Genomic DNA, 24,026 nt, shown 5'->3' on the forward strand with positions numbered 1-24,026 from the left:
TTGACAGTGATCAAAACAGCTACGGAGGAAAAAAGCCCCGACACAGTTTGCTCTGGCTTACAATATAAACTCCAATGGCTAGTGTCATCACAATTACATTGAAGGCATTTGGCAGACACTCTTATCCAGCCTAACTGGCACTGCTGCTCAGTAGTCATGATTGAAAACAACACCATAAGATCAAGTGAAGACAAGACACTTGGGCGACGTTTGTGAGCTCTCCTGGGATGAATATTGTGATCCCCACACCACATAGAACTTGTTCAAGGCATGTGCAGGCACAAAAATCAGTAATGTTTCATAATAAGCTAGATTTGAAAAGAATCTATGAATCATAAATACATTTTTTGTGCCTGGTCCATCCCAATGAACTTTTCAGCTCCGATTAGGTTGTCAAATCTGGAATAATTAAAATGAGTAATCTTCAATAGAATCTTCAGTTTATGAGTGATGAGGTGTTCTGAGTAAAGATTTGCTACAGTGACTGAGAAATAAAGGATAGAGGAAGTCATTAGAGAAGCTGTTAACAATATTGTATGAAGCGAGTTGGGTCATAGGGCCAGCGTACGCTCAATCACTGCTTGAAATTGAACACCAACTCATAATCATTACATGACAGCCACATCGAACAAATAGCTCCTTATATTCTTGTTTATCGGTCACCAGATGTCCTCCCGCCCCCACTGCATGTTAGGTGAAAGGTTAGGTCAAATTAATTAGATCAACAAAATTGAACTGAGCTTTGTTGTTTTTACTGAAAGAGTTGACCAGTGCCAACTCCCGAAATAGACCATAGCAAAATGTCAATCAATAATCTCTTAAAGCACTTAGAAGTTCATGAAGAGCATACCAGCAAATACACATTATTCAAGGTCCAATTAAGCTAAAGTAGCATCTGTTGGGCCAGAGTGGAGACACTGCAGTATGGTGAGATCATAATGTCTTTTTGACAGAGGAGGCAACAACAGTAACAAGTACTGCAATATATCTTCTATCCGCCCACACTAAATTTCGTGCTGATGTCGTTTTATATCCGTCAATTTACTGCACCCAGCAGCCTTAACCCAAGACCGGTTGTTTTCTAATGAAAAGGTGTATCAACCCTCTTTGCCAAAGAGCAATGCTTTGTATCTGCTATTATATGATCAGACTATATGCTGACAGTTACAATTTTGCAAATTGTATTTCAAACACACTTAAGTAATGAATAGTCACTTCCAATGCCTAAATACCAACCAAGAATAAAGAAAAGGTTACAAATCACTCGCCTAAATAACATCAATTGTTGTCATGGGACTTGAAGTGCTTAATGCATTTTGGTTTCTCTCTCTCTCATGGCCCTGATACTCTTCTGTTGAGAGTCACAGTTGGGCTGAGCTTTCAAGCAATTCACTGAGCAGCACTTCATTTTGAACTCTTTTTTAATCCCAACAGTTGCTTCACAAGTTACTTCTGTAGTTTTGATCAGACATTCATTACTGTCAGTTTGAAAGTGTATTATGGCAATATGTCTTCAAGAGAATATTACATATTAGATGTAGTTGCCTGCCAACTTTTAACTCAACAAATCCAATATGGGTTTCAGTTAATAGTGCTTACAGAGGACTAATCCTTAAACAAACAGACCAATGAAAACCATATGGATGATGAGAACTTGACATGGTTGTGGGAGTTGGAAGTTGCATCTTTTCTCAATAAATGGAAAAAATTGGATAACAAAGAGTTTAATGTAAATGTGTTTACTTATACTGTGCTTTTTTCTCTCTCATTCACACATTCAAACTCGCTTATACACCGATGGCAGCAGCTACCTAGCAGCAGGGTGCAAGCTAACCATCGTAACAATTCGGGTTCAGTGTCACTTCCACAGGTGGCAGGAGGTGGGGGATTGAACCACCAACCCTGGGATCAGTGGAAGACTTATCTACCTAAAAGATACAGCTTCCACAGCGGCTCTTGATTGGCCAGACGATTATTGCCTTCCACCATCAGCCTTTTAGTCTCCTGCTTGTTGTGTGTTAGTGGCAAACAACGACGATATAACTACACAAAATCTGAGTGCGTATACAACGTTTGCAACTGCACGGTATCTAAATGATTACCACGTTTTATTTCATTGCTGGTGAGTGCCTACCTGTAGTGTACTGATGTGTTTTCAGCTCTGAGATCTGGCTATATACAAGAAACAACTTAAATGTGTTAAAAATGCCTTAGGCCATACTTAATTATAAAGAATTATTTAACTGCATTCCTCCAATAACTGATGTCTGACTAATATACTAAACTTTCAATGTTAATTCTGCCTGAAATGCAAGACTGTGATTCAGTGGTTAATTAGCCAAAACAATACAGAGCAGAGCTGCTTTGTACTCATCTTTTGATATTCAAGCTAGGGTGTCAAGAAACTGCAGGTATGAAAAAACACTTTGATTCAGCATGAATGCATTGTCAGTGGACATCTAAGTCCACAGAAGCCATAATCGAGCACAAGGTGTGATGTGAAGAAAGGGGAGTGTCTTGCCTCAAAGTTAGCCATGTTGTCATGATGAATTCTATTGGAGTTAAGACTTGAATACATTTTTTTCCGGGAGCCTAGTGTTCCTGATGGCCTTGCCAAGAAAAATCTGCTGCTTAGCTTTAAGCTTTGAATCTGTAATGTTCAGTCCTCATTTCACATCGGAAGAAGGTTTGTTTGGGGAAACCAATAACAGAGGGACCTGCATAGATCAGAGAGGCTAATCCCTCACTGCTACACATTTAGGGTGGTGATAAATGCTTCATGTTTTGTGGACATTGACTTGCATAGCATAACATTAGAATCCTTTTTTTGACGATAGGGTTGGGACAATTGGAAGAAGGCAGTGAAAAAAAAGAAGCAGCCTGATCTGACCTAATCTTTCAGTTTGATTTTACATAGGCAATAGGTGACACAACTGACATCTGTAATGGTATATCAATACTGAATTATTAACAAGTGTGCTGCTGAACCCAGTATATTCTAACCTCACATCACACAACATGCTGTCTGGGCTTGAATGTGCTCTGAGAGTCACCGCTCTGTTGACTCAGTTGAATTGCTTGCCTAAGGCATCAGTGCCTGGACACACACACATAATTAGGAAAGGTCACTGTGCCTCATGTCTTGTCAACAAAATCAGTTCAAGATGACAAATTCTGGCTCCGGCTGAGCCAGACCTCCCTCAGATACCCTTGCCAATCAAGCGCCAGCAGGGACTGTCTGGGTAGCCTCAGGATATTTCTAATTATGTCTTTTACATACCATGCTAAATAGTGGGAGTGGGTGTGTTTTCTATTCAAGGTTTAAGTAAAGTAGCAGGCTAAAGCAGCACTTTAACTACAAGCTGTTGAAAAAACACCTGCTGAAATTCAAATGAGATTTTTTCTTAAAATTACAATTGCAAAAATGTAATAGATTCTTGATGAACAAAAAAGAAAAGACTTTCCACAACGACATTAAATGGATCAAATGGGCCAAATGCCAGTTCACATCAGATGACCTTCACAGCGTTTCAGAGTTCCTTTCTCACTCCATGCTCTGCAGACTTTTCCAGTGGTATGATGAAGTGGAAGTGGCTTTCACATCGCTCCCTGGTGACTTGACTAAGGAACTATTAATCTATGGCTCTCCATATTGCATTCAGATGGGCTTTCCCCAGCCACCACCTGGCCTGAAGTAAAGGCCAGAAGAGGACCCAGAGGACTGGACACTCTCTTATTATGAGCTGCACCAAGACACCTCTGGGCTTCTAAGCGCTTCCTCTGACAGTGACTGATGGCCAATTAACCATTTGGAGAAGACTATTGATCAGTTAGAGAACTGGAAGGATCTGGAAACATCTCCTAAAGCTCCACTATTCTCAGTGTAAAAATTGAGCAGCCCACAGACAACACATTATTGTATACTAAGAACAAACATTACGAAGAAATGAAAGGTTGCCTTTTCACACAAATACTTCATCTAAGGCTAGCTCATACTAAACAACTGGCCATCATAACTAGTGTTGCCACTAATTACTATTCTTTTTATTGATTCAAAGTTAGAATTAACTTATTATGAATTTCCTCAAAGTGCGTGTGCTTGTCTTGTACTGTATATTTTTTGGAACAATTTGGTGGGTTGAAAGCCCAACTCCATAGGTACCTCACATCATAACCACACAGCGACGGGAAAAGCAGCCGATTTCCTTTCCATCCCTGTTAACAGATTTGAACGTTACATACTCTCCTGGCCTGCAGTGATGGTTTCAGCGTGTTGGAAGCAAGTTGGCTTTTTTCTGTCAGTGCAGCTAGCTAACAGGGGGTTAGCTTTGGTTAGCTGGCTAGCTAACACTGATATTCATCTCTCTGGAATGTGTCTACTTCAGAATGTGGGTCTACTTGTACAAAAAGTCATAAGTCGACTTAAAAAATGTACGTTGATTTATTTCAAGCGTTGCCAAGCGCGACTAGTCATGACATCCCTTATCATAACCGTTTTCTTGTTATCATAGAGTGCAAAATCAAGGCCAAGATATTTCCAGGAAGAAAACTACAACCTTAACCTTCTCAAGTCCCATATTATGTGCTGAGGTGAAATGCTTTTCATAGTGGCACTCAAGGTTCAAGGTTGGCATTGCATGTTCTTTGTCCTGGTGAGTGTGTAAGAGGGAGCGAGAGAGATGACCCAGCGAAAGGAACATTCGATTAGACCCTCCAGGGAAAAGACTCAGTGCTCAGCTCAACAAGCTCATCCTCGCCCCCCATTGGTGGCCCGTGGATGAGGCTGGCACAGGCTGGTTAGCAGAACCAGAAACAACAGTAGAGATTGAGGGCAATCTCCCAATTCTGCTGATACAACATCAGATACTGTGGCAGGCATTCCATGAATTATGGTTCAAGTTCCCATTGAAACAATTTCATTCTCATTCCACATCTGAGGAGGTGAAAAGTCAATTTTATGCTACCTAGATAGAAAAGCACAGATAGTGACAACGGTGCACCCCATTTCAGGTGGGAAACAGCCTGACTTCAACCCCTAAGCGCTCTCACATAGACCTGAATCAAAGAAATGGGGTAATTGAAACAAAAGGGCAGCGTTTGACAGAGATGTAGTGCCTTTGCAGGGCTTCTGCACAGACTGCAGAAAATAACACCAAACTCCTCCCTTCTACAAGGTTCATCCTCCATGTGTCCTCGCCGACGCCAGTGTCCTTCCTTTACGCCTCAAGATTGCCATTTGCAAATGATAAGCGGAAGGACAAAGCCTTCTGAAAAGATAAGCTGCCTGGGCATTTGTCAACAAATGGAGCGTGCTTATCCTTTGTTTAAAGCTGACCTGTGTTGACATGCACCGTTTACCTTTTACTCATTTATGCTGAACTATTATCTTTGACTCCATTAATCACAGCAACTCCAACTGAAGAAATAACATACACACAGAGTTGGACGGCAAACCAATTCATCGCTTCGTCTGTATTTTTATCCCTTAAGAAATAACATAATGGAAAGAGAATTCAAAAATGAATTTTATTTGATCAGCGCTGTCCAGCAAATAGGCAATTCCAATACTTTATATTTTGATACTGTCCAATTCAGATTCTGTGCATTCATATAATGAATTTGTAATCCTGAGTGAAATTCTTTTTAATTTCATTCCCTGCATTTTTTCTCAAGTGTAATTGCCTCCTTGCGTGATATATATTCTGCATTTCTACATCATGCTAATTTACTGGGTGAGTATCAGCAGTTGAGTTGAAAATAAATTATTTTATATCTAAATTTCCCTCCCCCAGTGCACAAGTCTTCCCGTTGTCTGTGTCATTTGAATTAATCTCCGATGACTAGAGGCAAAAAAAACTCTTTCTGGTTGTAAATTATCACTTCCCTGTAAAAGTCCGTGCACATGACGATCATTTGCCATGCATTAGCTATGGGACGGAAACAAAGTGGATTTAAATTTCTTTGACCAGGAGGCAATTTCCCCCAATAAATGATGTTAATTTTGTCTTTCTCTCTCCTTATCGCATCTTTTAGTGAGTCAATGAGGAGAGACAAAACTGGCTGGGAGAGAGACAACTCTGGGAGGATTCATGTCTGGCAAAATAAACCCTTCTATTATTGCAAAAAGAAATGGAAAAACACACACACACACACACACACACACACACACACACACACACACACATTACTGCATTATGCAATAGATTTCTACTTGTTGTCATTTAATGGCCATCTCCTTGCATCAGCACAAGGTTTGCACCCAGTGGAAAATGTGCTCTGAGGTGACTGTTCACTGAAGTAGGAAGGAGCCTGATAACAAATCCCATGATCCCTTGCTGAACCACACCACAATTGCTTGGCAACGCTCTCATTGGGCAGAGAGGGATAAACAAAGAAAAAATTAAGGATCTGTATCCAGTCTGCATGTTTAGCTAAGATTCTGATGATCTTCACTTGAGTAAGTAACTAGGGATTAACAACAAGGGCTGGGTATTGAAGTCTGATACTCCTTTGGCACCGACCAAAATACATTGAGTATCGAAAAAGTTTGGGTTGTTAAATACCACATTTTTATACCTAAGGGGTTAAGCTCATCTACATAATTGAGCCAATATACAGCATGCTTGATGTGCCAAAATCTAAAAGTGCTCGGGATTGGCTGTGTTGTCGCATCCAGGAAAAATACATTAGGTTACAACATGGATTATGCAGAGAGCCATACTGACTGTCACCTTTCCATTTTGCACTGAAATGATATTTGCACTGATTCATTATTTAGTTTATATTTTGTTACTTTTTGCATTGTCATTGAGACACTGGTTTCGAACTCGAGGTAGCAGTATCTGTATCAGAAACAGGCAAGGTGAAATAAATGGAGGAAACAACAGAAGCAACAGGAGATGGGTGAATCTGCAGACTTACACAGCTGTGATTGCACATATGCAAATCTTTGTGGTAACACCATCTCTCACACACACTTTGCATTCTGAAAACATCAAGTGATGTGCACACACCGGCAAAGCAGAACAGTCCTTTGTTCCATGGGCTGAAAGCGTACCTCAGCCCCGCTGTCCGGCCAGTCAGATCACTCACAAACAGAGGGGAGAGGGAAAGTGCTCGGCTAGCTCAAATTTAGATTGACAGGCCTACCTTTATTACTGACTGAGTTATGTGTTCCCCTGCTGAAAAAGACAACTCGGCTTTTGATGCCGACGAACGCCGAGTCAGCGCCTTGTCTTGTCTACAGAGGATATAGCTCCACTGATCTCAGCTGAAACCGTACCGGCTCTAATGTAGAAAGAATTGGCCACCAAATAACCTGACGATCCATTTCTGGAACTCACTCACTCTTGTCCTATAAAAGTAGCCTGTCAGTTGTGTGATGGAAGCTTATGAAGGATGCTTGTACTGATTTAATATATGACAGAGTGACAGAGAGAGGGGTCTGCCCTGGAGATAAGCTACTGACTACAGAAAATAATAAAAGAAAGAGATTTTTACCTCACACCCCTCTGTTTCTCTCACCTCATGTTTTATGAAGGGGCTCATTACTATTCTTCAGGGTCACAGAAGGGCTGTGAGTCTATCCCAGAATGCATTGAGTGAAAGGCAGAGGGGAACACCCTGGACAAAGCAATCCAGTCAATCACAGAGCCAACAAAGAAACCGACAAACTGCATCACACTTATTGGAATTTAGTGTCTTTAAATTGAGCTAACGACAGCGCATGCTCCACAGAGACGAGTTACTTCTTGCTGCGAGGCAGCTCCACTGAATCACCACGCCACCCGTGGCCTTCACCAGCAAACCAATCACAACACATCAGTTTCAACATGCATGGCCAAACCACTTGTAAATACCACCGCACCACTCCTTACTTACTTAACGTGATGTATGGAGCTCCCCAGAGCACCGCTTGTTTACTTAATCCTAATATATTCATAATTATACACTAATTAATGCAAGAGAAAAGCCCACTTAAATTCATCATCTCAGTGTCCTGGAGCAAAAGAGACAAGTACTACACCAACTTTAACGTGTTTGCCTTCCGTCCAAAGCAAGGTTAACAATTCGGAAAAACAAGAGCAATGTAATATGTGTGATTCTCGTGTTTTCTGGATGTACTCACAGCAGCCTCCAGCAGCTGTGTGGCATAGCAGGATGATATGAAACTTCAGGTAGAACAGGTTCTCATTTTGTTAATAGTCAAAAGGACCATTACAATGTGTTATGGGCAAAATGGCAATTGATTCCAATAATCAAATCAATGGACAATTCACTAATAGGCCTAATTAATATTAGGGGTCAATGGCCAGGTCTCTGTTGGTTGTGTTGGATTGTAAACATTTTTAAATGTCATCTGCAAAAGTAGTGTTTTAAATATAAGGCTATTATGAAGGTATCTGATTTCTTAAATTAAGGATCTACAAGAAGGGACATCTGAAACTGCATTACATGCTCTCTATCTCTCTCACATCACATGGGGCTTAGCCTATTTGTTAGCTGTTGAGGGGAACTTATCTCAAGTCGGAGCACTTCACTCCACTGTCGCTGATTGTTTTGTACATCAAGGCACATTTGCATGCAATCGGGAGTGTCTGGGCAAGAGAGGGTAGATCATAAAATGTAACTCATCAGAGCGAGTAGGTCGTCTACCAACTCCGTAAAGCTGTCACCATACTGCAAATGCAGCAGGAATGAGTCCTGGTCGGAGAGAAACGTGGAGTTGAATGATCTAGCAGAGAGGAGCACACACGCAGCACCCGGCCAGATTGGAGGAGACACCAGCTCAGAATAACGGCTCTGCCTGGCTTAAAGATTTAACAACTAAATTATTATTTACGAGATAGTCTTCTTAAAGACCACATTAGTTAACCTCGCAAGACAAGAAAGTGAATAAAAGAACGGCCGCGTATGTGTGTTTATGTGACAGTTAGAAAATGGGCGCACTGTAACGGGACATTGCGTTTTATTGTCCACTGGGCCCGTCTGTTCAGGTTCAAACATGTTTTGAAGTGAAGCTGTATAGTGGTGCTCGTGCTCCCAGTCTCGCGCAGGTGTAGCCTCCAACTTCCCTCACATACCGCATGCTACACACAGTGCACGCCGCTGCTATAAAATAAGCGTTTTTGCCACATTAAAATGCCGTGCGGTATGCTAATAATAATAACTACTGACATTTGTCTCAGTTTTCACCTTGGTAGACATGTTTGAAGGCAGTTGGACTGTCTCGTCTTGTAACCTTGAAGGTGCGTACAGGCTAATTGGCGAGTGATAGTGAGCTAGCAAATTGTGGAACAATAACGACTGCCAACAACATGCTCACGCGCTGAAGAAAGAAATATCATGTCTCGTGGAGCCTTTTTGTACGTAGCCTACTTTACTTACCTTGCTTTTTTATTTATTTCTCAAAAATAGGCATACTTAACAGTATCATTAACCGAATGCATGCATGGTGTACTGGTACTAAGTAATAACTCACCAGAGCAGGTGAAGAAGCCGGCGAAGACGAGCCAGTGCACAAGGAGGGCAGCGCTGAACCGACAGCGGACAAAGGGACCCAGAAGTAAGGGCATCTTCGTGATTTTTTTATCACTCAACTTTAAAGAAAAGGCAGGGTTGTAAGAGAATAAAATCGCTGGCACAAGGGCGCTTTTTAAAGTCCGGAGAGTGTCCTCTGTAGCACTTCGTCCTTTTTGTGTTCACACAACGTCCGAGTCTTTTTATTTTCTTCCTCCTCAACAAATATCCTCGTGCCGTACCGCTGCCATCAGGATCCCGCTCGTGCGTCCTCGTTGCTCTGAACAACGCATCACAGGTGTGGTGGATACACTGCTGCCTCGCTTGCCTCCGCGGGGTTTTTCTTCACTGTAGCCGACTGTATTTATCCTTTAAAAAAAGCCGCTATCCGTCCACAAGTCTCCCTCTCTCACTGTGCAGAGGAGGGAGGCAGTTTCTTTCCACTTTGTGCAGCCTTTCCCAATGAAAGAACACCTTTCTCCTAATGCGAAAATTGTAGCCTAAGCGTTGGCATCAGAAAGAGAGCGAACATCTGCTTGCACAGCAATGCTGGAAGTGTTGAGAGTCAGGGAAGGTATACGCTACTGCTGCTGCCTGCGAGGATGAGCGGAACAGCAAAACCAGGAGCGGATCGTGCCTGTTCGCAGGGAATGGAGCGCGCCCTGCCTGCTATAAACATTTGCATAGCCCTATCTTCTTGAATAAGCATAACTAACCACACACTGTCAAATGCACGACCGAATGGATACTACATTCGTATGTAACCCCTTGCATGTATGCTTTGCATAACCTGTGTGCCTCACATGGAAATGATAGATATGACATTCAGTCCTGTGTGATAGGAATCAGACCGCCTGTGCTTTGCATACAAATGCCCTCAAATCACATCTGCATGCCATTGAGTTTCAGTTAAATAAGCCTCTTGCTTTGTCTTGAGGTTTTGTATGTATACTACTGCAGTAGTACATCAGTGAGCTATAGGGACAAGCATGAAGGATTAGCGCTCCCGTGAGAGGTTATACACCTATCAGCAAACTCAGACCCAGGATGTGACTTATGTTCCAAATAGCTTCTACTCATATTCTGGGCTGCCAGTAGAGTTTTTCTTCTTTCTCCTACTCAGCCATGCTTTTTTAAAATGCTAGGCTATACCAGAATCGACAGCAGGTTATTTATACACTTCAGAGTTGTTTTGTGTTTGTGTGTGTATGTTGAACATCCATTTCTGCCCTCCCACATTTACTAGTCAGCAGAATAATAAGTGGAAGAAGCACAAACAGAACTGGACTATATGTAGTGTGTCTCTTACCAGTTAATTATGGGGCTCATGTAGATGGATGATTCCTCAAGATCGAGCTGCGGCTATTATACAATCTCATTAAGCCTTCTCCAGCATCCCCTTTGCTATAAGGTCAAAGTCACAATGATTACACAAAAGAGCAAGGCACATGCATTGCACAGTGCACACTTCAACATGCACAACCCGGCCTGCGTTCAAAATCCTGATGGGCACCATGACTGAGATGGGGGGGGGGGGTAATAAAGGCAGATGCGCGCACACACACACACACACACACACACACGAATGACTCAGCCTTGGTCTTTTGTGTTGTGAGAGTTCCTCGTATAATGATCTCTCTCATTCCGCTAATCTGTTCGGTGTCCTATCATGCAAGCTGGAGTCTATCTCACTTTATGTCACAGTATTTGCAGTATTTTTAAATGCATCCAAACTACATGCATTTCAAATGAGCATCTGACAATATATGCGTGTGTGTGTGTGTGTGTGTGTGTGTATGTAAATGCTTAGTCAGTTATATTATCTTCTTAGGGAGGGAGTTTTTAGCTTCAGCTGTTTTCTAAAGGAAAGGAAAGAGTGTGTTTTCTTGCTGTGAAGTGTTTGCTGAGTCAAAGCAGTAGGGCACAACCTCTTCTTCCACAGCCATTTTTTTTGTGTCTACTCAATTCCTCTGGGTCCAGCACAAGCAGCATCCTGCCCCACTTTGCACCCGCCCCCCGTCAGAGCACAATGAACAATCAGGGCTCTTTGGGGAGTTGACACATTCGGTTGTCCATCGATTTGTATGTGTTGTAATTAATTTTTCCTCTCCGTCGTTGTTGGCTTACTCGGTTACAATATCCTGAGATTCTGAAACATGCTTGTTTCCCTGCAATCAATCACACCCAACCAGAGGCCACCATTCCTCTCTCATGAGCTATATCCCATTCCAGAGACCGCGTCCTTATCTACGCGGTCTATGAAGGCTATAGCCTGTGAAGGCCGATTCGAAGGCCGAATGAGCGTTGTTAAACGAGACGGTCTCCGCAGGTCTCCGGTTACGAGCATTTCCGGTTTGCGTAACAAGCCGTTACCTTGCGTGACGACTCGCCGCTCCTGTGCTGCCTTGCAACCCTGATTGCTACCAACGGAAACAGCCTCGTCAACGGAGGAAAAAAGAAAAATAAGTTGCCTACCAGACGAAAACAAAAAAAGTACAAGAGGAAATAAAGGAAAACACGAAAAAAAGAAAGGAAGATAAAGTTAAGAAGATGGAGCAACACGTTGCTGTTTTGTTATTTTTTATTTTATTTTATGCCATCTCTGAAAAAACGCAATGAATCTTGGGATATGTTGGGCCGCGAAGGATACATCTGTTGGACCCTTCAAAACCGTGAAACGAAGGCTGCATTTCTCGGCCGCATATGAAGGAGCCTTCCAAATGGAACAAGCCTTTGCGCGCCGCTATGACGCAATCGGTCTTCAAATGCAGCCTTCCTTGGCTGCGACCCCTGAATTGAGATTCACCCATGGTATCATGTTGAATTAATCACAGCACCTGCTATGATCCAAAGAGGCCTAGACCCATGTGTGAAGAAAACAGAAGGCTCATTTGTTTCTTACAGATTGTTAACAGTGGTCGTGCATTTTCCTGGGTTCCTTTCATTAAACAGCGCAATTAACACAACTTGACACCACGCAAACCATAGAGACAACTGATTCTCCCTGGTCGAAGATCATCGACCCAAACCGAGGTGTCCGGCATGAAATTAATATTATTTATTGTTTACAAACAACCCAGAAGGTCCCTTGAGGAGGATTGCAGCAGCAGGCTCCCACTGTCAGCATTCCAGCACAGGCAGAGAGAGTGTATCAACTTCCATCATGACCACTGCTTCACAGCCTGTTGTTTTTGTTTGTATCAAATTAAACTGCAATGCTACTCCAGAGAGATATAATTGACCACGGTCTCTCCGATTAAATGACTGTAAAGATCTTAATAAGCCATCAGCGGATTGCATATTACATTTGCAAACCACTTATGAGGGAGCAGTCCCAACAAGAACGGAATTGAGGGTTCAGATTTGCATGCCAAAGCATTTTAGCCCATTTAATTACAATGCAAACTGGCCTTATGATGATCAATAGTGTAACAATTTAATTAAAGATTATCGATATAGGGTTAGGAAAATGAATCAGGAGCATAACAAACCCCAGTAATGATAGAAGAGTAGGTATTACTTTAACGTCATAACTTCTCCATTGGGCCTTCCATTCTCTATAATAGATTAGAATGATATGGAAGCCAGGTCCACCCCTGTGAAATAGCAGTGAATATACTGTATATATATATATAGGACTAGCTCCAGATTACATTATACAGATGCTCGAGCACATGTTATCTATGAGTGCTATAAAAGAAAATGATCCAGGCTGCACTACTAATACACATAGGCTTTTACTTATTACTTATTATTGGTTCCGTATCTCTCAATGCACTCGTAAAGATGTTATGATCTGGATGTGCTCTGTAGCCGACGCAACTTTGTTTAATTAAATTACGTCACGCAAGTGAAGATAAAATAGCCTCGGTGTGATCTCACCACATCTTGAGTGAGGGAGTGAAACCGTAAGATGATGAGACTGGTGATGGGGAGTTGGTGATGGGGAGTTGGAAAAAAATATAGAGATGAAGAAAGTTGAGGGGGATGGTGGTGGTGTGTGTACATGGTTGGGGGGCGGGGGTTGAAGGAGTCCACTGAAGGTCTCTCATTTCAGCAGCACAGACTGCTGATGAAGCTGAACTTCCAATATCCCCTCTCCTTCAGCTCTGATAGTTTTCTCAATTTTACAGATATGGCCCGAAAATGTGATTTGATTTGATGAAAATGTAAAATGGGATAACCACGGAGTCATATGAAGTGGCTGGGGCCGCACTGATTTCCGTGACTATAAATCAAAAGGAGACACTCTTATAAAAAGTTCAAGTTGATTTTGTGTTTTTGATTTCAAAGTACAACTCTCCTGACTCGGAGCAACACAGAAAGGGTTGTCCATGTCGTGCCCTAAAATTAAGATTTTTTCTTCCGTCCGGCAGATTACTTTACTACACATTTCCAGCGCCTGATTGCTGAACGAGGGGCCCAGGCGATTTTTTGAGTGCAGTGCTTTGAGAGTTGTTTCCAAAACGGAATTCAAACAATTTATTCATAGAATGTGTTTCCATCCCAAATAGATTCCCCCCCCCCCCAATCTAAAACACTGCAGTGGGGTGTTTGGAAATATATGATGATTTCATTTTCTCCCAGTCTCAGGGTCATACCTAAATTTGCATTCTGTCAGCAAAATGGAACTAACTGACTTGTAATTCATCAAAACCTGCTGCTTATAGTGCCTAAACAGTACAACACATGGTAACCCCATCCCCCCCCCCCCTTTCATTCCACAGAATTGCCTCACAGCTGTACGTTTTAATGGGTGAGCAAGGAAGAGAAAGGAGCACTCACATTTTAAAGACCTCATATAAAGCAATAAAATAAAAGAAGAGAAATTAACTCCATATATGACACGTTTTTATGAGCGCCTTTTATTGTGAAGAGAACGGAGCAGAAATGCATTGTGTTTACCAATTTCAATGTTAATGTAAAGAAGGCTCAAAGAGAGACACACTCTTTAGATATCTCTTCATAAATTGAGATTTGTTCGAAAAGGATTCAGTATAAAAACAGCATTTTACATTCTCTTCCCCACCTTTAAATGGCATCCTATTAATTCACAATCCTGTGCGCCTGTCAAAAAGAATATTCCTATGACTTCATTGAAACCAACTCGAACATGAATATGCCGTTTGATATAAGCACCTCTCCACCAGACAATGGGTGACAGTAAAATGTGTCAAACTGAAGCTTTTTTTCCCACAAAGTTTTTTCCCCTCCATCTGCATTTTTTACACACATAAAAAAATTCAGGTTTCCTGAAATATGCTTCCTCCTGAAACCGACATTCCCTTGTGGTTTTGAATGTGACATTGTCTAAGCAGGCATGGGAAGAGGAGGCTTTGAATGATGTTGAATGTTTTATGACTCCCTGCTTTTGTGTCAGTCCTTCCCAGTACTGTGCTCTGAGAATTGGATCGGAGAACCTCCCCTACAACACCGCCAGATCAGACAGCGGAGTCACACATACAGTAGGCCACTTTCAAAATGCCATGTATCAACCCTGGGAAATGGTACCTGAAATTAATTACCAAAGATCAATTATAAGAAAAAATATATATTAAAAAAACAAGAATTTCAACGACTGGTCCATAATGTGGCCCATAATACAACATTTCTTTAAACTAATAGAGAAGAGTGTGGTAAAGTGAGACACTTTTTTACATTTGCTCCCCTCTAAGTGAGCTAAAATTATTTATCAGTAAAATGTACACATTTTCCATTAATTCAGGATGTTTCCTAGCAATGGAAATGATCAGAATTTATTCAGGAAGAAGGGCAGTGAAAATATGATTGTTTAAAAAAAAGTTGTCTTTACCCCAGCTTAGGGGTGAACTGAGACAAACCAGATAAATCAAGGGTGTAAACTGATCCACTTACTTTTTCCACTCTGAAACTATTACAACAACACATGTTGTAACAGCAAGACTCCTGACAGTTAGCTTGAACTCCACATTTTCCAGAACTAATGTCGGACTAGTAACAGAATCATGGGGTTTGGTCAATTAAGCAAATTATTATTCGTAACACTTTAAAGTAACTCTGATAAAATACACCATATAATTCATAATGTTTTAATTAACATTCAAATTACTGATAGAACCAGTTAGATTAAAACACAGTCTGGGGGTCAGAACACAGGACCCTCAGAGCCAGCTAGTGTCTGGGGATAAGAGCAGAGGACAATCAGAACCATCTAGAACAGGCTGGGACTCAGAACACAGGACTAGACCCACCTGTCATTTTCCATCTTTTGACTCTTTGATTAATATTTTTCTGCATTTGTTTTATTGCGATAAAGACATATTACTTAGAGTCCATTGATGTTAAAGGTCACTCTCTGTCCCCCGCATACATACCTGCCAAACCATGCCGTAGCTGACACCCCTTCAACCATTCAACCCCCACCCCGCATTGTCTCTATCCAAACTACTGTAGTTTTAATTACCGTATGTAACATTTTGAGTGCAGGACTTTTAAAGGAATACTTTTACATTGTTTTATTGTTCAGTTTAATGACGTAAAGGAGACATGACTTCTTCCATCACTAGCCAATGCATAACCTTCCTAGGAACAGACTAAATATTAAATACATTAATAATAAATTAAATATATACATGAAGGTTGGATGTCTTAGATGGACATCTTAAGATGCTAATAAATACAGTCTCACTTCTTAAGCTCATTTTCAAATCGTCATGGTCTACTGTCGTTTACATGAGACAAGATAGATGACACCTTTGAAATTATACCGATGTAAAGTCGTGCAAAACAGACATAGCAAAAACACAGGGTAATTTTGGTACACATTCCAAAGTAATGACCTTCAGCTAATGCTCCATAGTGACTCAAACCATCTGCTTTATATGACTTTAAAGTGTCATATGACAACAATAAATGGGACATGTCTTTGTCACATCTCAACTCAATACTCACTCTGACATTTGACATGCAAAATAGATACAGTTACTATGTTAATGAGTTTGAATGGATTTCTCTGTCACACAACCCACTCGCTTCAATGACACTTTAATTAACTAGTATTTTTTGGAAACGCGTAGGTACATGAATTAGGCCTTTCCGATTGATGTATGCAACAATTAAAGCACATTTCCCAAGCAGAAATGCATTTTCATAAAAAGCTTGGTTCAACATATTTTGACATTGCCTCTAAGCGTCTGTTTGCGAGACGTACCAATCTATTTGTCTGAGCACATTCTTGGAGGGATGTCAAAGACAGCTTGGTATTGACAGAGACCAATCGGGAGACGAGTGCACATATTGTTCACTCTGAACACATCCTGCTTCATTCAATTCTGGGGGAAATTGCTTTGCCTCAAAAAAGGGTTGTCATTATTTTGTCACTCAGCGTACCCAGGTGACATTTACAGCAAATAACCTCACCGGCTAAATTTTTTTTAAATAAAGTCATGTCAACTGAAGAAGGAGTCAGAGAATCCGAAATATTGTCTATAATAGGATAAACGTGGTATAAATGAAACACTTGAATGAAACATATAAAGTAAGCCTCTGTTATAAAAAAAATTAAATAAATTTAACTCCAGTGGAGATAATGACTCGCACTTGTTCTGAAATTTTAATCTGAGTCAAATGTTAAATACACATTAAAACGTGTATCAGTGGAGAATTAAACCTTTATCTTTCAGTAAGCTTAGTTCTCTGCAGGGTGAAAGATTAAAGGAATTTCATGTTTTAGAAGAAAAAAATTATCTCCATTTTACACATGGCACTGCTTTGGTGTGACAAAAAAAAAGGGATGTTGTCAAGGCCATGTGACTATTTCAAACCATAAAACCATTCCCTTTTGAGTGCTGCACCCATGAGTCCTCTACTGTACATGCCAAAATATGACAGATGGCCCATCATGGCTGCATAACTGATCAAGCCAAATTCAAATAATTTAATAAATAAAAATGCAGGATTGTGGTGAAGAGCAGAAGAGAGCTTACCTGATGTATTCTTCTGCTGTTATGCACACACACACACACACACACACACACACACACACACACACACACACACACACACACACACACACACACACACACACACACACACACACACACACACACACACACACACACACACACACACACACACACACACACACACACACACACACACACACACACACACACACACACACACACACACACACACACACACACACTCTTCTCTTACAAGGTTATATTTTAAAGAAGATCTTGATAGAGTCTGCACCCTTAACTTTCAGACCGGAATTTACACAGTCATTCAATTATTCAGAATATTATGAACTTGAACAGATTTCACAGTAAATGCCTCACATCCCACTTAATGTTGACATAGGTGGATTTCTAAGCAAGATAATGAGTTTTTCTCCGAGCCATTACATACTGAATGCAGCACTCAAAACAGAATGAATACATCGTAGCCTATTAGAATATTAATGGCAATTGGAAAACATCGACCCTCCCAGTTTGAGAGCTTAACCACATGGCCCAGGTCAACAGGCAGCAGAGTTACAAGCCTTATTCATTAAACTAAAACACTTGAGCCTCCTTTTGGGGCCAGGCCCTACCAGTTATTGAACCCTTGAGTCCTGTGTGTGTGTGTGTGTGTGTGTGTGTGTGTGTGTGTGTGTGTGTGTGTGTGTGTGTGTGTGTGTGTGTGTGTGTGTGTGTGTGTGTGTGTACTATTATTTTCTTTTTCACTTGGGTAATCTGTTAAAACCAGGTGGTTTGTATAACAATTAAAAGGTAAATTAGCTCTATTCAGTTTGTACATATGTTATTGTATCACATCATTATTTGGCTTTTCTGTCATTTATAAGAATTTTATAGAAACAACATTTTGAAGTGATAACATGTTTCATAGTCTGCAACAGAAAATCACACATTACTTTCATCGATGGATCGTCGTCATGTAATTAATATCTGTGATTGGTTTTCTCACACTAGTTTTTAAGCCAGCTCTACCGCTCACAAATCCCAAATAAGTATTTGAAATGACTTTCTGACCAAAAATAAGCAATACACATTTTTTCATGCAAAGAACACATGAGTTATTTCCTTATTTGGTGTCAAAATTCGTATACCATAATAATTCATTGTATTTATCAATCCAATGAAGCTATTATAAAATAAGAACTGATATATTTGAGGAAGATTCACTTATTTTGCTAAAGTTATTACTAAATATTTAATAAAAGGGGTTTGTCAAGGCCAAGCATATTCTACCAGGTTTGGAAGAATCCATTTAATTTCTGTTTCACTGTGCAGTTATTTCACATTGTTCTGAATATAATTTTAAAATAAAATAATAATAATGATAAAATGAATGTAATTGTTTTCTTCTTTTATGCAGGATACATTCATTTTGTGATTATCTCAAGGATAGATCTTCCTGGATGGGTTGCCTCATCAAGTGTTTCAGTCCTTATTAAAACTATATTTATTTTTGTTAATTTTAAAGTTTTATAATCATCTAGCATGCGTTTGAGAACAGAGTTTCGGAGCATTTATGGGTTTACAGCAAAGGATCAGAAAACAGTGGCACAACTAATTTGGCCTCTTCAATTCCTTGCACTGTGCTGTACAAGGAAAACAAGCCTCGCAATTTTCCTTAAGCCCTTGTGCAGTGAAGTCGTCTTTAGAAGACTTGGACCTCCCAGCAATCATGGAAAATGAGGCAGTAAAAATAGTTCAAAGAGCCATAACAGCGGTTTCTCAGAAAAAAATCCCTTTCATCATTTATCTGCTGAAGCTCTCCCATCAGCAGAAAGTGCTTGGGCAAGTACTGTACCATCATCACAAACAAAGACAGATTTAGCCCTGAAAAAACCCTGAAAAAACATGTGTGCCTTCCCTTGGCGGTGTAGATACATACATACTCACTAACTATATAGCCAGGACCGGTACTAACAATGCTACAAATAGCTCACCTGCAAATAGATTGTTGATCAAGTGCTGTCATGGTAACAATAGCATGCGATCAGTTTTTCTTCATGCCTTAATACGTATATTGTCAACACCCCGAGGCGTTGGATTAGTAAAAAAGTGTGGGTATGTCTGAGAATGTGAGATATTGTTAGAAGTCTACCGGCTATTGAGTGTGCGTGTGTGTGTGTGTGTGTGTGTGTATGGGGTGGGGGGGGTGGGGGAGGGGGGATCATCTGCAGCCCACAACAAACGGTATAAATTGATGAATGATGTCGCTTGACAAAGGGACTTGTTTAGAGTTGAGTGAAGACAAGCTGTCCCCAATAGATTCAGAAGATCACATGTCAAACAGGATACAGAGATATTCTTACTGTACCAAGGTTGTATGTGTCACAGACATTGTATCCAGCTTCCTGATGGAGTTCATTTTTCACTCCCCCCCCCCTCCCTCGTGCCTCGGCTCTGGTCTGCACCCCCTTTTGTGGGGCAAGGGGGAATTTATGAGAGGAGATGGAATATCAGGACAAAAGTTACAGCGCTATTTTATACTGCACAGACTGGCTAGACGGAGACTTCTTCGTGCGTGTGTGTGTGTGTGTGTGTGTGTGTGTGTGTGTGTGTGTGTGTGTGTGTGTGTGTGTGTGTGTGTGTGTGTGTGTGTGTGTGTGTGTGTGTGTGTGTGTGTGTGTGTGTTGATATCTAGCCGAAATGTGAAAATCAAAGGAATTGTGTGCATGTGTTAACAGAAAAAAATAAATCCTTGAACAGTCTATTGCACTGTAAAACAAAAGCAACAGCAATAGAAGATAATTATTTTTAAACTTTTTAAACTGCACTTGGCACATGGATCTGACCTTGTATCCACGTTCATCTACATTTTCTAAAGGCTATATAACATGTTGTTTTTTCTAACTGCAACACACAGTTATTAATTAAAGTACGGTGCTTGGGTGTTGTTGTTTATATAAGGTGTCTTGATGTGCTAGTATATACTGAGATTTTGGGCTATTTTGCTCGCATATTTTGCTTCTCGTATACAAGTAGAAATGAACACATAACTTGACTTTAAACTGCGATCAGTGCCAGAGAAATAAAATGTTTCTGGCTATTTGTCTTTGTTCTTTGTTTTTATTATCTCTCAAATACAATTTCTAATGTCTAATTTTCATTTATTGCCCCTGTAAAGGACTTCGAATTGCTCCGTGTCTGAATTGTGCTATATAATTAAACTGGCCTTGCCTTACATTTAGGTGTTTATTTGACTAAACCTTGTCTGTTTGCATGTGTATATTTATCCTATACAACCATCTGTAATGGTCATCATGTGAAGGAGTCTGTTAAGTCTGACAACATGTTAGAAAGACTCCTTAATATCAGGTACTATGAACCAAAACTCAAACTGCTGTGATGTTGTCTCATCAAACAATGAACATTTAACGTATTGAAGAACCAGGCTACACATTGCTCATACAAGGCCGATTTACATTTGTCTAGCCATTTAACGCACCTTGACAACAGAACATACTGTACATGTTTCAGATTGGCTGCCGGCCAAAGTATTGAGAGATGACAATATGTACGTCACGTTTAATACATTTGGTATGTGAAACAGTTGAACCACTGCTCTAAAGCGCAATGCAACTAATATGAAACTGCAGGTAACTATAGCAACAATAAAAATGATCTAGGCTACTTCCCATCTTTGGTTGGCATGACGACATAGCATGTGCCCTATAAAACACAGGTTAAGACCTACCTTTTTACCCAATGTTTGTGAGCTTGAATGATGTAGTTTTTGTGGCGTTGTTATTATTGCTTGCATTGTACTCATGTATTTGCTGTGCTGTTTTGTTAAGCACTTTGTAACCTTGGTTTTGAAAAGTGCTCTATAAATCAAATTGACTGACTTACTTTCTTGTAATACACTCAGGATGCGCCAATATAGAAAATAAGCAGAGGAAAAATACTTTACATTTTCACCTTTGTCAGACAGATTAGATGTTATTATGCATCATCCTTTAAGGAAAAGTAAGTGATATTTCTTAGTTAAAATCTGTGTTAAGTCACCCAATATTCATACAGTAATCACTTAAACAGTATGCACAGTTCATAACACAGGTCTCCCAGTCACTCAGCTTTGCAGTCATTTGCCAGATAACATTTTGAGCATCCAGCTCATTTTTAAGCAGTCAGGAGACAGAGTGCTATAAATGAGTCTGTGTGCTGGATGACCATCGCTGCACTAAATGATGACGGATGCGCTTTCATGTGTTGGTGACGTAGGGACGAGGGAAGGGTCTGCTAACTGCAGTCACTGACAGGAAGTTAGCTAAAAGGACCATATCACTTACTTCTCCTTTAATGTCATAGTATAACAATTTAAATAGTCTTAATTATCCCTTTTAATATTGACTTTGAGCGAGGCAACACCTGAGCCCTGCTGCAGAAAAATACTCTAAATCAAAGGATTCTACCGTTTATCAGACACCTCTCAGTCTATTAAAACCAATATATGACACTTAGTGTTTAAGTTACAGCCCATTCCTGTTGCCTAGGCTTTTACTTGATGACCTAATAAATCACATGATTACCGTTCAGACTTTAATGTAACTGGAATGTTTAAGAACAGGTTTAAACTTGAAAATACTGCCTGGTACAAGAGATTGTTGATACTATATATAATTCATTGATTAACACCTACTGTTTTTTTCTTACTTTAGTACAAAGTTACTATAGGAAGAAATTAATGGAGTGTTTCATTCTGGTACATTTGTTGATAGGACGGTGCAAAGCAAATACTCTGATGTACTTCCCAGATGTATTATTATGTAATTTTAAGTTAACTAAATGTCATGTGGCACTGACAATTAGCCTGTCTGTGTATAGGTTTAGTTCTGAAGGCTTATGGTTTCATAATGTGGTCAGTGAGCCTGGGTATAATGTCTAATTTAATGCATTATGGAAATGCTAGAAAATGTAAGCAGTGTTACATAAACACAGTATAGTTTTAATAACACAGCGTATGATTCATCTTTGTTTTTGAGATCACCTCATGCGTGACTTTTATATTTTTGTGGCAAAGAGGACATGTGAAATGTTTTTGGGAGAAAAATAAAATTGCTATAATTATAATGATTACTTGTAATGGTCGACTGTTTTTGTTAATTAAAAGCTAAGTTCTGTCTGTGATGTGTTATCGCTTAAAGCTGGGGTATGTGATTTCTGATTGGTCAAAGTTAACGTGAGCTGTACACTTTGACCAATCAGAGTGAGGCTCCGATTCTCTGTACTTATTGGCTGTTGGGACTGTCCATTCACTTTGACACGACTTTGTTGGTGTAGAGCGTGTCAGGGAGGGACCATAGGGGCATTGTTGTGCCTGAACGCGTTCATGAACTCGTTCATATTTGGGGCGAACGTGAACTGAACGTATGTATTCCTGCCTGATGAACGTTATTGCGAACGCGTTCATTCTGGTGTTTGTGAACGCCGCTCTTACAGTCGTTCAATCGTTCATCGAGTGCCAGATTTCCATAGAAAACCCCGCTAAAAGACAGCGTAAACAGGCCTTGATATATATCGGAAAAACACCCAATATGGCAACACCTTCCACCACAGCGTCGCACCGCCGCTGCGTCAACAAAATGCGAAACATCGCGCAAAAAAACAAAAACAAATGAATGCAGCAGCACTTACTCAGACCATGGACCTAGCCTCAGGCTCTACATCTTCTTCGTATGATTGTTACCTACCTAAGATTGTGTTTGTGTTAATAATGATGTCAACACATCTTCTGGACTTTGTTGTTAACAGTATACTGCAGTTTAGAATGGTCTCCTTGAGGGTTTTACTATTTTAAGTTGTAATTTGTTTGTAGAACCTGCCTGGTTTATTTTTCCAGTATTACTTTCTTTGAATGAAATTTCATGTGAATTGTTTCCAGGTTTGGAAAACTATAAAAATGGAAAAACATTTGCACTTTAACCGTTTTTGTTTGAATAATTCCTCATTAAAAAGAGCATTCAAACAGCAATGTTTCCTCATGTTTTTGAGAATATACTGTAGGGGTAAAAGCTGCAGCTGGCTTCTAGTGTGGACTGAATGTTATTGAAATAATTTCTGTCTGTGGTTCTATATGGTAGGCCTATGTGGCAATTATTTAGAAAAATAATAGCATGCAGCAACATAGGCCTATTGAAAAAAAATAACTATGAACTAGTTAATTTTTGAATTGTGAACTTAGTTCAGAATTTTGAATTATGAACTATGAACTGAACTAGTTCATTTTAAAGTGTGTGAACTGAACTTTGAACTAGTTCACGTAGAAAAATAACTTTCCCAACACTGCATAGGGGAGGGACCAAAGAGAACAAGTGGAGCGGTTGAGGTATTTGGATTCGAATCTCTATCACAACTGCCATTTTCTCCCAAAATCCTCTTTTTTATTAAATTTTATTTTTGCATTTTTATGCTTTATTGATAGTGTAGAGACAGAGTTGAAATGGGGCAGAGAGGGGAGTGACATGCAAAGAACGACCACGGGCTGGAATCGAACCCGGGTCCGCTGCTGGC

At 40.2% G+C, this 24,026-nt stretch overlaps 1 protein-coding gene across 1 annotated transcript in view; it reads right to left on the bottom strand.

Annotated features, from left to right (window-relative positions):
* The window catches only part of unc5a (unc-5 netrin receptor A), a gene marked incomplete at both ends in the record, with an annotated part of 150,158 nt that extends 140,583 nt beyond the window's left edge, over window positions 1-9,575 (bottom strand). The window contains one exon of the mRNA XM_080036178.1: window positions 9,482-9,575. Coding sequence (XP_079892304.1) covers window positions 9,482-9,575 — 94 coding nt within the window. The remainder of the gene's footprint in view (window positions 1-9,481) is intronic.
* Between the last annotated feature and the right edge of the window lie 14,451 nt (window positions 9,576-24,026).

This window comes from Ammodytes marinus, assembly GCF_949987685.1.
Source record: "Ammodytes marinus genome assembly, chromosome: 10".
In the NCBI taxonomy this organism is placed as follows: Eukaryota; Metazoa; Chordata; class Actinopteri; order Uranoscopiformes; family Ammodytidae; genus Ammodytes; species Ammodytes marinus.